The sequence below is a fragment of the Maniola jurtina genome, chromosome 8 (assembly GCF_905333055.1).
Source record: "Maniola jurtina chromosome 8, ilManJurt1.1, whole genome shotgun sequence".
Taxonomy (NCBI): domain Eukaryota; kingdom Metazoa; phylum Arthropoda; class Insecta; order Lepidoptera; family Nymphalidae; genus Maniola; species Maniola jurtina.
In genome coordinates, this window is record NC_060036.1 from 14,529,285 (window position 1) to 14,544,702 (window position 15,418).

Genomic DNA, 15,418 nt, shown 5'->3' on the forward strand with positions numbered 1-15,418 from the left:
TTTTGCTACCACTTTTCATTCTTAGTTTTCACTAGATAGACTCTAACAGCAATGAAAGCTGCGTGCAAAAACTAGTGGTGTTGGATTCGCCAGTGGGCACATAAATCAGTTGGAAGCGTGTCACGTCGCACGCACGCAGCCAGTGAGTTAGTGTGGACGCGACCGCTGCGTTATTTATTCACCTGCACTATTTAGCCACGGGTTTATTCAATAACTGACTTTATCGATCTCAATCTAAATTGCAGGCCCACTATTCAACGAGCAAGATCCTCTCAAAATGAGAAAGGTTTAGGGCATAGTCCTTACGCTGGCCACGTAACTACTACTGGGTTTGCGGCAAAGCCAAAAGGAAGGGTTATGATTTTAGCAGTCTATGTATGTATGTATGTTCGTATCCAAATTCTGTGTGTTCCACCGTTGCGCCTAAACTACTGGGCTGATTTTGATGGATGAGGTGTCAATTATTTCGTTGTAAAGGTCAGGGTGACATTGGCTATATGTAATACGAAAAAAATGGACCTGACGGATCATCATCATCATCATCACTCTGTGGACGTCCACTGTTGGACATAGGCCTTCCCTAAAGACCTAACTTCTTCTATGACCTAACTTCTCTTCTTGTATGAAATTGTCAAAACAATACTGAAACATTATTACTTTAAGCGGTGGTAGTAGGGCCCCTGTTCTAATTGGACCTGAACTCAATATTCTATTGAACTCTTCTAATTGAATACAATTCTGCAAAGTGCTATAAAAATAAGCATTATGAGCAACAAGACTACATTTAAATGCTATCTGAAAGAAAAATACTATAAATCGGATAGGAGCACTGAAACAGGTAGCGTAGGGGTAGGTTGGCGAGATTCCAGGCGTTGTATGATTTGCCGCCGAATTATACTGAAATTCATACAGGGATGCCTAGCTTACATTATCATGTTCTGTTGTGGAATTTTTGTTGAATCTTATTTGAATTTTTATTTAAATATGAGATTTTTCTGGTTATATTTCCTAATATAAATAGGTATTAAATTACAGGAGACTCTACTAGCGTATCCATCATGCTAATTGATCTTGGCGAAATACTTGTCTAGATTAGGTCTAAAAAATCATTTGGCTGCACGGCTTTGTCGGTAGGTAACAAGCCGTGGTCAAAGCCTAAATCAGACACAATTTAGAAATTATATTTAACTAGAGGATGCCCGCGGCTTCGCCCGCGTGGATTTTGTTTTTTTTTAAATCCCGTAGGTACTCTTCAATTTTCAGGGATATAAAGTAGCCTATGTCCTTCACCGGGATGTATCCCAAGTCTGAACCAAATTTCATTAAAATCGGTTCAGCGGTTGAGCCGTAGCAGACAGACAGAAAGACAGACACACTTTCGCATTTATAATATTAATAGTATGGAAGTATGGATTAGTATGGATAAATTAACTCGTTGTTGAAGTATTCCGCCCTCTATTTCCGACAATGCTCCTCAGATTTTCACCAAATTCATATGTAGGTATAGTTCATTTTTCCATTTTGCATTTATATTATCTTGTGTTGTGTAACAATATGGCCATAGATTTCATTCATTTAAATTCAATAGCTCAACGGTTACGGGAGTGAACTGAATCCTGAAAGGTTGGCAGTTCAAACCCAACCCGTTGCACTCTTGCCGTACCTACTCCTAGCACGCTTAGTTGGAGGGGAAAGGGGAATATTAGACATGATTAACGTGGCTAATATTATTCCTAAAAAAAATAACAGCAGAATTAATATGACATAGGTACGCGTTGAATTGAATACCTACCTCCTTTTTTAAGTTCGTTAAAAAGATATTTACAGTTGACAGTTTTAATAACGGTCCGCGCCGTAGATGGTAGGTACAATTTACCGCGCAGGTAGTTTGGCGGCGCGCCACAGATAGCGCAAGATTTTTAACCTCCCCGTATTTCAGGGCGTCGTAAATTGTAAACATAATTCGGTAAAAAGGTGGAATTTTGCCAACTACATGTTTGATACACCGGTACACGACGATCGCCGGGGCTGCTTATCCCGGTCATTATACTGATGGGTAACTCATTTAACCCCTCGCCCGGTCCACTACTGAACACAGGTCTCCTCTTGAAATGAGAAGGGCTTAGGCCATAGGCCGCCATGAGGATCTGTTGTCAGACCGCGGCTCTAGCCTATACCACGACCCGTATGTAGGTTTTATTTTCTTACTTTTTACTTTGCTGTTGGACCCACTTCATGGCATTACTTTCCTTAGTTTCCTGATACGTATATAGTAGTACAAGCCAGAACGTTGGGACCTACCTATCTATATTTTGTTTTGCTTTGTATTGTGTTTTTTCTGTATTAATTCTGTGGTGTACAATAAAAGTAAATTCATTCAATCATTTCAACGTTCACGTTTCGAACAATAATTTCAGTAGGCTGCAACCTGTGCAACTCGTTTTTACGTACAGCCACGTACAACTTGATGCCCAATATGATAATTTTGACAGTTTCATAGAACACGACTTTTGTTTGAAATATTTCTTCTCTTCAATCATTATTATCATGATCAACCTATCGACGACTCACTACTGAGCACAGGACAACTCTCGGAATGAGAACAGTTTAAACCATAGTCAATGAGAAATCATGGATAGCAGGTTTCCTCACGATGTTTTCCTTCAGAGTTAAATCAAGTGATATTGAATTGTTTAAAACTGACATAACTCCGAAAAGTTAAAGGTGGGTGCCCGGTGTCGAAACTCCGATCTCCCAAATAGGAAGCCGGGCTATCACCACTTTTTACAAAATTTTACGGGGTTTTTACAAAATCTCAATCCTGTGTGTAAAAGTCTCGGTCAATGAATTCGTGGGAATCATCTAAATACCAGTAAGTATACAAAAAGAAAAAGGTGACTGACTGATCTATCAAAACGCACAGCTCAGTCCTCAAAAAAATCTAAAAAAAAAAAGGATTTTTGAAAATTTATCCCATAGGGGATGTCCATAGTTGGGTTCGAATTTATGTAGTTCAAGCGGATAAAGTCGCGAACTTAAGCTAGTCTCTTACAAGTAGCTACAAAATAACTAACTGACATTATCAAGACGTCAATTGTACAGCCTAGATAGCATAAGCTAGTCTACTACAATAAGCTACAAGGTAACTGACTTTATGAAGTCCTTTGTACAGCTTAGATGGTATGAAAATAGCTTGGGTTTGTAAATATTTAGCTGTTAGGCAGGGTAAGTACCTGTTTACATTTACAGGCGCTGTAACACGGCGGCGCCGGCCCATTACCTTGCTTACTCACTACTTATTTATGTGGACCCTCGCATGCAATGACGAACCATCAACTCAATTGTTTGAACAGCAAAATAAAATAAAAATCATTTATTTCTACAAAAGATCATATATTTTTTCATTTTTGTTAGTAATGACACACACCTAAAACTTATGTTAAATCTATTTATCTAATTCTAAAACTATTTATATCTATGACAGACCAGATTGGTCTGCACATAATATATTATGCACGATATGACAATGGTTCAGGTGACAATATTTTAGATTTTTTTAAATTATATATTACTAGAGGATGCCCGCGACTTCGTCCGCGTGGATTTAGGTTTTTAAAGATCCCGTGGGAACTATTTGATTTTCGTCATAAAAAGTTGCCTATGTCAATAATTACAAGAATGCAAACTACCTCGGTACTAAATTTCATATAAGTCGGATAAACGGATGCGCCTTTAAGAATCCCGTGGGAATTCTTTGATTTTCCAGGATAAACGGGATAAAAAATAGCCATCCCCGGAATGTAAGCTAACTCTGTATCAAATGTAATCAAAATCAGTTAACAGGGCTCTCTCCGTCACTTACTCCATACAATCGTAGTTCCAATTTAATTTGAATATGAAGCAACCAAAGTCCATGAAATTTTGCAGACATATGCTAAAAACTAATATCTGTGCCTGTGGTGTTTTAGATTTTTCTAAAAATATGTAGTTTTAAAATTACAGGGGCTCAAAGATTTGTGTGCACGACGAACCGCGCTCCGATGCAAGACCGGTGAAATAGCTACAGGAGCGAGCAGAAAGGCGCTCTCGACCAATCAGGAGCGAGCATTCTAAGTTAAAAATTATGTGAACGACGAGCCGCGTTCCGCTGCAAGACTGGCGAAGTAACTACATGAGCGAGCAGAAAAGCGCTCTCGACCAATCAGGAGCGAGCATTCTAGGGTGAAAATTAGTTTTAACTTATGTTTTTATCTTATAAGAATTTGGCAAATTAATAAAGAATACATTGATTTAAAGTATAAGTATAGGTAGATAACTAAGAAAACTATGTAAAACCAATAATAAATAGAATCTAGGTCTAGTATTTGCGGAAATATAACTCGATATAGTTATTAAGGAAAAATGTAAATAACTTAGAAAGTATTGAATAATTGTAAATGTTTTTTGTTTATACGAATAAAGATTAGCGCGATCCCTAATCTGGGAAAAAACAGTACACCTAGGTTTTAGGCAAAAGGCTAAAACCTAGGACTTAAGGTTGTATAATTTCTTTAATCCATTACCCATAGATTAAATAGAAAACAGGAAAATAATATGTTGTAAACGATTCATTTGATCAAGATCTAGCCTTTTAAAACCAAAGACTGCAAATATAAGAAGTAAAGACCTAGGAAATCTAGATTCAAACAGTAGAATTAATTTATGTAATTATTTAGTAAAGTAACATATGTAGAACATTTATTATAGGTAGTCTAGATAAATCTAGACGTCTAGCATACCAAATTGTACTTGTAACATGCATACTTTCGCTGCAACGGCGTCTCGCGAAATGAATGCGGGAACCTGGCGGGGGTGATATTTATAGCCTCGGTGGTGCGGGGCAGGGTCATATAAATATGCAAAATCCGAAATTCCGCCGTTATTCGGAAAATAGATGTCGCAGAGTAAGCATGCATGATTCTAGGTATTGTAAATAAACTAGACTAAGTATTAGTTAAGGAATCAACATAATATGTAAATAGAAAATGGGAAAAATAAAGGCTTAACCACAGAGGGGGTGAGGCAGCAAATATTCTAGATAATTGGGCAAAAATATATATAAACGCGGGGGTGTCTCGACTGGACATTCCACTGATCACCGAACAAGAGTCAGCGACAAGAAAATCGGAAAACTGGGAAAATCGCTGCCTCACTACGCCTGGCTGGAGACTGCAGAACGACATAGCGCATTTTTATTGCACCTCGGGGTTGGGGGCGAGGTTCGATACCCGGGGAAAGCTACCCCCCACATTTTCTGGTCCTTCGAGCCGGATTAAGGAAAATTCTACAGAACCAAGTGCGGGTCATCGAAAATCAAGAAAATGCCTACAACGCGGTCTCAAGCCAACGCGTCGGAAAATATTGTTCCAGTCAGTGAGAATCATCCCGGCGGTGTGAGAAGTACCACTTCAAGACCTACTGCCACCAGCGGTGTGAGGGACTCCGTCTCAAGACCTACTGCTGCATCAAGCCGCGACACGTCAGCGGCCACATCGGAGAGTGCAGAACGCACCACAACCTCCGAGGGTACAGATCGTACCACCACAAGTGGATCAACCACGTCCACGGAAAATTCCACGGAAAACACGACATCTTCTAACGTCACGGCAAAACCAACGAGAGACTCCGGGCGCGCCAAGCCGACGAAGTCACATCGCTCCGGGTCAAGAAAGCTGAAAGAAGCTGAATTGAAGGAAAAACTGGCCGCCCTGAAGTTAGAAGAGATCCGAGCATCTATCGCTCTCGCTCAAGCACAATTGGAAAAGCATCACGCTGCCGCTACGGACGAAGAGGACCTGGCGTCAGCATCGGAAAATGAAGATGAAGGAAAAGAGGAACGTTCTAGCCACGTTCAAGAATGGCTGGAGGGAAAACCAGAAAAGGTGAACAATGAAGGACGAGGACAGGGCGCTCGCAGTCGACACGACGACGGGAAATGCGAACACCGGGAAGAAGAAAACCGGCCTGCGCGTCAGCCACTCAACGTGGATGTTACCTCACTGGCAACAGCTCTCAGTCAAGCAGTACGGACGACGAGAGACGCACCGAAGTACCTCCAGGAGCTGCCGGTGTTCAATGGGCAATCCGGTTGTTGGCTAACGTTTCGCGCTGCTTATGAAGAAACCAAGGGGTTATTTTCAAAAACGGAAAATGTATCAAGACTGCGCCGCAGCGTCAAGGGGGCGGCGCATGAAGCTATCAGCAGTCTACTCATCAGCTCACCAGATCCCAAGAATATCATGGAAGCTCTGGAAAGAAGATTTGGGAGACCTGATGCATTGGCAATAAGCGAAATACAGAAAATAAAATCGCTTGGAAAATTAAGTGATAGCCCACGTGACCTATGTATATTTGCAAACAAAGTATCGAATATAATAGCTACATTGGAAGCCTTGAAGAAAATTCAATATATGTACAATCCAGAGTTGGTGAAGGCCACGATAGAAAAATTAACGCCGATTTTACGAAAAGCGTGGTATGACTATGCTGCGAAGGAAAAGGAGGACATTCCTGATTTGAAAAAACTCGCAACATTCTTAAATGAAGAGGCGGACAAGTGCGGAGCGTACGCGCAACCTGAAGACATCTCAGGGTATAATGAGAGGTATACGAAGAAGAGGATCGAGCATACCTACTCCACGAAAGAGCAGAATACCAAGAAGGAACAATGTCCTGTTTGCAAATTAGACCACCAGTTACCCGAGTGCAAATGCTTCCGTGACGTCAACACGAACGAACGCTGGGAAATTGTAAAGAAGCATCGTATCTGTTTCCTATGTCTAAGAAGCCCGCATCGTCGGTCTACGTGCAGGGCCAAGAAGTGTGGTCACGACGGCTGCAGTATGTCGCATCATCGACTTCTCCATCACAAGAAAAGAGAGGCTTCACCGTCGCCGTCATCGCCGGTCGTCGCTGAAGTCACGTCTACGGTGGAAATCGTGAAAAACGCCAGCAATAGAAGCCGACAAGCATACTTGAAGATTGCACCGGTCACGCTGACGGGACCTACCGGTGCCCGCGTCGATACCTACGCCCTTATGGACGACGGCAGCACTATCACGTTGATCGACGAAAACCTGGCGGAAATATTGGAGCTCGACGGGCCGCGGGATCCTATGTGGGTGCAAGGCCTTAATGAAACAGTGAGGCACGAAAACAGCCGACGCGTCGACGTCAAGATACGAGGACGGTTCAATGAAGAAGAGTTTACGTTACGAAACGCCCGCACAGTACAACGCCTTATGTTTACGAAACAGAATATCGAACAAAGAGAACTAAGGGACTGCGTCCACCTACAGGAAATTGAAGATAAATTGATATACAAGAACGCGAGCCCGAAGATACTTATCGGTCAAGATAACTGGGAGTTATTGTCGGCATTGGAGATCCGTACCGGTCGTCGAGATCAACCGGTGGCTTCAAATACACGCCTAGGATGGGTTCTACACGGATGTCGCACGTCATATCACGAGAATGTCGCCTTCTGTGGTCACATTATACTCAAGGAACAAGATAACAAAATGGAAAATATGAGGAAGGAGTTCTTCGACATGGAAGCTCTCGGTATCAGTCCCAGAAGACAGAAGAGTGATCCAGAAGAACGCGCGATGAAAATTCAAAAGGAAAATAGTCGAAGATTGCCCGATGGCCGCTTCGAAACTTCGTTGCTATGGAAACAAGATGACTTCGTTGTACCTAACAACTACGATGACGCCTTCAAGCGATTGAAGACTTTGGAGAAAAAGTTAAACCGCGATCCGGTTCTCAAGGAAAAATACGAAGAACGAATAGAAAATCTACTTACGTCGGGATACGCCGTCAAGGCACAAGCGCCGGGGAAATCGGGGAAAACGTGGTACCTACCTCATTTCGCCGTGTGTAACCCATCGAAGCCGAAGATACGACTAGTGCACGACGCGGCTGCAAGGTCTCATGGCTGGAGTCTGAACGACATGCTGCTCTCCGGACCCGACTTACTGCAATCGCTGCCGGGAGTCGTCATGCGGTTCCGACAGCACGCCTACGCGATCTCAGCGGACATAAAGGAAATGTTTATGCAAATTAAAATACGAGAAGAAGACAGAGACGCGCTGAGATTTTTATGGCGGGAGGATAGCAGAGGCGACAAGCAACCTGAGGAGTACCAGATGACGTCGGTGATCTTCGGGGCTACGTCATCACCATGTACGGCGTTGTACATAAAGAATAGAAATGCCGAAGACTTCGAAGCAACCTATCCCAAGGCCGTGAAAGAAATAAAGAAGAATCATTATATGGATGACTTCATATCAAGCTTCCCGACAAAAGAAGAAGCAATGCAAGTGTCAAGAGACGTCGACTACGTACATCGACAAGCTGGATTCGTGCTACGAGGATGGGTGTCGAACGACTCGTCTGTATTACGTCACTTTAATACAGACACCGGGACCGAAACCGTACCTATAGGAGGCGCCAACACGGAGAAGACCCTCGGCCTGCTATGGGAAGTGGAAAAAGACTGCATCGGTTTTCGGCTGAACATAGAGAAGACACCACCCGAAATTCTCGACCACACGCGGCCACCAACGAAAAGAGAAGCTTTAAGTGTCATCATGTCTCTCTTCGATCCATTAGGCCTAGTTTCGCCACTCACCACGCCAGCGAAAAGGCTTATGCAAGAAACATGGAGATATGGGACAGGGTGGGATGAACAGATCCCGGAAAAACTACAACCACGATGGTCATCATGGCTAGACAACCTACGAGCAATAGAGAGTCTACACATCCCACGGAGCTACAATGTTGGATCAGCGGTCGTAGACAGGCAGCTACACGTATTCGTAGATGCAAGTCAGGAAGCCTACGCAGCCGCAATATTCATAAGGATGGAACGAGCCGACGGATCGATACACGTCGCCCTGGCCGCCGCGAAAAGTCGCGTGGCGCCACTGAAACCCACTTCTATACCCCGACTCGAGCTACAAGCTGCTTTACTGGGAGCGCGCCTAGCCGAGCGAACTGAAGAGGAACACGATTTCAAGTTCTCAAGGAAAATCTACTGGACGGATTCACGCACAGTACTCGCGTGGATAAGATCGGAGCCGCGCACTTTCAAGACTTTCGTAGCACACCGTCTAGCGGAAATTGAAGAATTAACTAAAGTCAATCAGTGGCGGTGGGTGCCTACCAAGGAAAATGTAGCCGACGACGCGACGAGAGAAACGCCGAGCGACTTCAACGCAAACCACAGATGGTTTCACGGGCCACCGTTCCTAAAAAAGGCGGAAGAAGAATGGCCACCTGAAGAGAAAATTGTCCCTGAAAAAACGGACGAAGAACGATGCTGTATCGCGCATGAACCTACGCTTGCGGCACACTTACCGAAAATCGAAAACATCTCAAAATGGCAAACATTAGTAAGGGCGACCGCACGCGTGCTACAGTTCGTCGACCTGTGTAGACCCGGAAAACACGCAACGGCCGCAACGAAAAGAAAACGTACGAAACCGAATCCCATAGAAGATCCTAGCTGGACAAGGGGCCGAAAAATCGTAAAGGACTCAAATACAAGTGTGAAAAGAAGAGAAAAAAGAAAATTCGTGCATTTGGAATCAGATTACATTCTAAAAGCGGAAAAACTATGGGTGCGAGAAGTGCAAGCACAATCATACGCGAGTGAAAGAGAACGCATCATACGGGGAAACGCCCCCGGCCCACGTGACAAGCTCGCAAGTCTGAGTGTTTACCTGGAAAATGATGGGCTAATTCGTCTACGGGGAAGAATCAAAGCGACTACAGAAATCACCATGGAAACGGTCAACCCTGCTCTGCTAGATGGAAAACATAAATATACAAAAATGTATATACAATATGTACACGAAAAAATGCATCACGGCGGCGTTGAGTTGACTGTGAACGAGTTACGACAACGATACTGGATCACGCGAATACGACCTACGGTGAAAAGTGTTATAAGGAGCTGTCCGATATGCAAATTAAGAAAAGCGAAGCCGATGACACCGTCGATGGGGGACCTACCACCGGCGCGACTCACAGCATCTGGTGGACGAGTTTTGGAGACGTTGGGTGAAGGAGTACCTTCCCCAGCTACAACAGCGGCGGGAGCCCTACCATACCGGCTCTCACCCCAAAGTCGGCGATCTAGTCATCATCTGCGATCCAAACCTACCCAGGAACGTATGGCCACGAGGACGAGTATCTCGAGTATATCCAGGGCCGGACGACGAAGTACGCGTCGTGGACGTGACGACGAGCAACGGGCACGTGCTGAAAAGACCAAGCAAGAGGATCGTCGTGCTACCAGTATTAGAGCCGCATGCTGCGACCGGCGGGAGAAATGTGCACGACGAACCGCGCTCCGATGCAAGACCGGTGAAATAGCTACAGGAGCGAGCAGAAAGGCGCTCTCGACCAATCAGGAGCGAGCATTCTAAGTTAAAAATTATGTGAACGACGAGCCGCGTTCCGCTGCAAGACTGGCGAAGTAACTACATGAGCGAGCAGAAAAGCGCTCTCGACCAATCAGGAGCGAGCATTCTAGGGTGAAAATTAGTTTTAACTTATGTTTTTATCTTATAAGAATTTGGCAAATTAATAAAGAATACATTGATTTAAAGTATAAGTATAGGTAGATAACTAAGAAAACTATGTAAAACCAATAATAAATAGAATCTAGGTCTAGTATTTGCGGAAATATAACTCGATATAGTTATTAAGGAAAAATGTAAATAACTTAGAAAGTATTGAATAATTGTAAATGTTTTTTGTTTATACGAATAAAGATTAGCGCGATCCCTAATCTGGGAAAAAACAGTACACCTAGGTTTTAGGCAAAAGGCTAAAACCTAGGACTTAAGGTTGTATAATTTCTTTAATCCATTACCCATAGATTAAATAGAAAACAGGAAAATAATATGTTGTAAACGATTCATTTGATCAAGATCTAGCCTTTTAAAACCAAAGACTGCAAATATAAGAAGTAAAGACCTAGGAAATCTAGATTCAAACAGTAGAATTAATTTATGTAATTATTTAGTAAAGTAACATATGTAGAACATTTATTATAGGTAGTCTAGATAAATCTAGACGTCTAGCATACCAAATTGTACTTGTAACATGCATACTTTCGCTGCAACGGCGTCTCGCGAAATGAATGCGGGAACCTGGCGGGGGTGATATTTATAGCCTCGGTGGTGCGGGGCAGGGTCATATAAATATGCAAAATCCGAAATTCCGCCGTTATTCGGAAAATAGATGTCGCAGAGTAAGCATGCATGATTCTAGGTATTGTAAATAAACTAGACTAAGTATTAGTTAAGGAATCAACATAATATGTAAATAGAAAATGGGAAAAATAAAGGCTTAACCACAGAGGGGGTGAGGCAGCAAATATTCTAGATAATTGGGCAAAAATATATATAAACGCGGGGGTGTCTCGACTGGACATTCCACTGATCACCGAACAAGAGTCAGCGACAAGAAAATCGGAAAACTGGGAAAATCGCTGCCTCACTACGCCTGGCTGGAGACTGCAGAACGACATAGCGCATTTTTATTGCACCTCGGGGTTGGGGGCGAGGTTCGATACCCGGGGAAAGCTACCCCCCACATTTTCTATGTAAATTTGTAAGACCGCGTAACTTTGAAACCGAATATTTTAACAGAAATCTGGAAAACCACAGGCATAGATATTAGTTTCTAGAATAAGTCTGCAAAATTTCATGGTCTTTGGTTGCTTAATATTCAAATGAAATTGTAACTACGTTTGTATGGAACGAGTGACGCAGAGACCCCTCTTAAACTAGAAAAGCTAGCAGCCAGGTGGACAGATAGACAGACAGACACACTTTCGCATTTATAATATTATTATGGATATGAATATTTGTTCATGGTGGCATAGTGCGGTCCTTTCAGACAACAAGCCTACGCGGGCCGATAAAGACGCGGGAGGGCCCGATCAGCCAGTCACCGTGTTTTTGTAAACACCACCTCACCTCCAGACCCTCGCCGCTAGTCGCTACGAAGACGTTAAATCTACGTGTTTTGCCTTTGGCATAAATAAACCTAGACTTTTATTTTTGAGACTTCTGACCGATATCTTAATATATAAAAGGAAATTGGAGCAAAATAACCAAGCTCTCGTATCCCGAAGAAACTCTAATGATTTTCGAGTTACAAACTATAACTATAAATATTCCTAAATCCGTTTAGTAGTATTATAAGTGTAAAGCGTGCAAGAAGACAGACAAAAATTTCCTGCGATTAAAATTTTCAAAATGTACCGAAATTAAGTAGGTACAGTTGTATTATAAGTAAGACGCAGTCGAAATTGGAAACACGCTCTACCATAAGGATTCTAGAAAGCCAAAGCATTCTTTGGTAACAAGTGTAAATTAAAAATTTTCAACACCCCCGACCAGTGAAGGTTATGTAGTAACTAGAAAAGAGCTGATAACTTTCAAACGGCTGAACCGATTTTCTTGGACTAATAATATTCCGTGCCTACAATCCAAAGTAGGTATCTGAGTTTTCCAAAACATCATTTTCAAATAAATAATTATGTATATCTAGGCAACGTCCATCTTGACAGCTTGACATTTGTCTATTGACACTAGAATATTATGAACCTAATCTAACCTTCTTTTCTACAAGAAAACTAGAAAAGAGCTGATAACTTTTAAACGGCTGAACCAATTTTTTTGGATTATAGCTAAAAACACTCTCGATCAAGCCACCTTTCAAACAAAAAAAACTAAATTAAAATCGGTTCATTCGTTTAGGCGCTACGATGCCACAGACAGATACACAGACACACAGATACACACGTCAAACTTATAACACCCCTCTTTTTGGGTCGGGGGTTAAAAATGTCTTATTTCAGTCATAAAACGTTCAAATATGTAGAAAATTTCATCTCGACCACAGCTAATAATAGCCCCGTAAACTTTCAATGCGGTTTAATAAATCTGGTCTCCCACCTGCCACCAGGCCCCCGCGCTATGATCACGACATAAGTGTCACGGATGACGGAAGGCCTCAACAACACCGCCTCGTAAAACTTAGCAGTTTATGGGGGAAAAACAACCACCGCGGATAGGTTTTCCTCAATAAAATAATTATTATAGGCCTTTAGATCCTCATATTTAGGATTCCTTGCCTTTAAATAAAAAACAGACTCTGTTGTATCACTTTTTCTCAGAAAATACTAGATCGGTCTTTGTATATTTTGGTGAGAGTTGGGATGGATTTTTTTTAATATTTGATTTGAGTATATATATTTACAGCTCAATTCGCTTTTTCACCAAATTCGTAAAATTTAAGACCCATTTCGGAAATTTTGATTTTGCATTACGTTTTCTTTAAAAAGGCTGTCTAACTAAGAAATTATTTTAGAAATTCCAAGCGAGCGAGGCTTGGGCAGGTGTTTATAGTTATTAAAAAAGAAAACAAGCATTTATGAAAAAAATAAAGATATTATTTTGACAAACATTTTATTTGATTTAATTTATTTCTATTTTCTTCAGAGCCAAACTCAAGAAATCAGTCAGTCAGTCAGACACACACGAAGGGTTCCGTGCCATCCTACAAGAAAAAACATTTTTCATTTATTTTTATGGCGGCCATTTTGAAGTTTTTATTTTTGTTGATATCGGCATTGAAATACACATTCTGTGAAAATTTCAAGTTTCAACTAATAACGGTTCAAGAGATACAGCCCGCTGACGACGAACAGATGGATGGACCGACAGCAAAGGCTTAGGGTCCCGTTGGCACCCTTCGAATACAGAACCCTAAAAAGATTGAAATTCCAAATATACCTGATAATTTAAGAACCTACTATTTGATTTCAGCTAAAAATACATTACAATGTATCAAAGAGCCAAGAAAAAGCTCAACGCTCAGAAAGCAATAAATAAAGTGCGAGACAACACCTTGTTAGCTGAAATAATTAACGAGGAAAAATAAAACGCTTACCGCCTCCACTCTGCCTCCACTCCGCTCCACTCCACTGTCGACTGGCAGTTAGTCGGCTACCTCGCTCGTTTATTAGCTGTTTCTAAAGAGCTTTGTATCATTTTTAAACAGTTTTATTTAGCTTCACTTCCGTATATTTGATTCCAATTTTGCAACCGATTTTTCAATTAAGAAATATTTATCTGAATTCTTTTGCAACTTCGAGGATGAATTTGTTGATAGTGAGAGAATAATAGGTATTTATGTTACAAGGGGCCAAAGTGATATTTTGCTACTCGAGGGCCTTATTTCGAATTCAGCAGCTACAGGACTCTATAGTAGAATCCCAAGCCCAGCGAGGAATTCTAAGTAGGATCCTGAGCGTAGCGAGGAATTCAATAATACCCGAGAAATGCATGCAAATGCTGCATGTTGCATCATAGGGATTTGTCTGTTTCAGTGGATTATAGCAAATAGAGCTTTTAGTTCTTGACTTGCCTATGACCTTGATGCTATATTCTTTTCGCCATTTTAGAATATTTGCAGTACCTACTTACCTACATATTATTAAAAAAAATGCTTTTTACATATAATTTTTAATTGGTGTTCTGGGCCTTTATTTTTTGAAGCCTATTTTCCGAGTTTTAATAACAACAATCAACAACAACAAAAACCATCTTCCAATCTCCATTATTGACGCAGATCAGGGATTTTGATAGCCAATAAATTGAATAGAATAGAAGTGGGATATCAAAGGTGGCGTAGATTGGAAAAGTTGGGGAGTTTCGAACTTTAGCTAACTCCGAGTGGGTAATTAACTCTCGAGAGGGCATCTGAATGGCCTTAAGTAAAACAATTATACTAATAATTGCTATAAATGTGACAGTGTGTTTAGTTTCTTGGTTTGTCCTTCAATCATGCCGCAACGGGGGAAGGATCCGCGGTTTTTTTTGTATGGATATAGTTAAGGACCTGAAGAGTAAGAAAGGTTTCACCCCGAAAAGCCAGGAGTTCCCACGCGATTTTTATCAATCGATAAAATCGATCCCGGCCACGCACTTTCAACTTTTCTAAGTTATGTGCGATATAAGCAATTAAATATCACTTGTTTTAACGGCAATAACACATCGTGAGGAAATCTGTACGCCTGAGAGCTCTTCATAATGTTCTCAAAGATGCGTGAAGTCTGCCAATTCGCACTTGGTCAAACCCTTCTCGTTCCAAAATGAGACCAGTGCTCAATAGTGTCTAGTGTTCCATGATCATGGATAGTCTAAGACTTGCAGTGACATAGCCTGCTTTTTAACGTGGAAAATCATCCCACGGAACCATCTCGCGGAGTTTCTACAGGATTTTTAGGGTTCCGTACCTCAAAAGGAAAAACGGAACCCTTATAGGATCACTTTGTTGTCTGTCAAGAAACCTA

The 15,418-nt window shown here is 41.7% G+C and overlaps 1 protein-coding gene across 1 annotated transcript; it reads left to right on the forward strand.

The window, feature by feature from the left end:
- Nucleotides 1-5,360: 5,360 nt before the first annotated feature.
- LOC123867721 lies at nucleotides 5,361-10,472 on the forward strand. Its single transcript, XM_045909896.1, has one exon. The coding sequence runs from the start codon at nucleotides 5,361-5,363 to the stop codon at nucleotides 10,470-10,472; it is 5,112 nt and encodes a 1,703-aa protein (XP_045765852.1).
- The last annotated feature ends 4,946 nt before the right edge of the window (nucleotides 10,473-15,418 follow it).

Coding starts and splice junctions, on each gene's coding strand:
- LOC123867721 (XM_045909896.1), top strand. CDS start 5,361: ATGCCTACAACGCGGTCTCAAGCCAACGCGTCGGAAAATATTGTTCCA.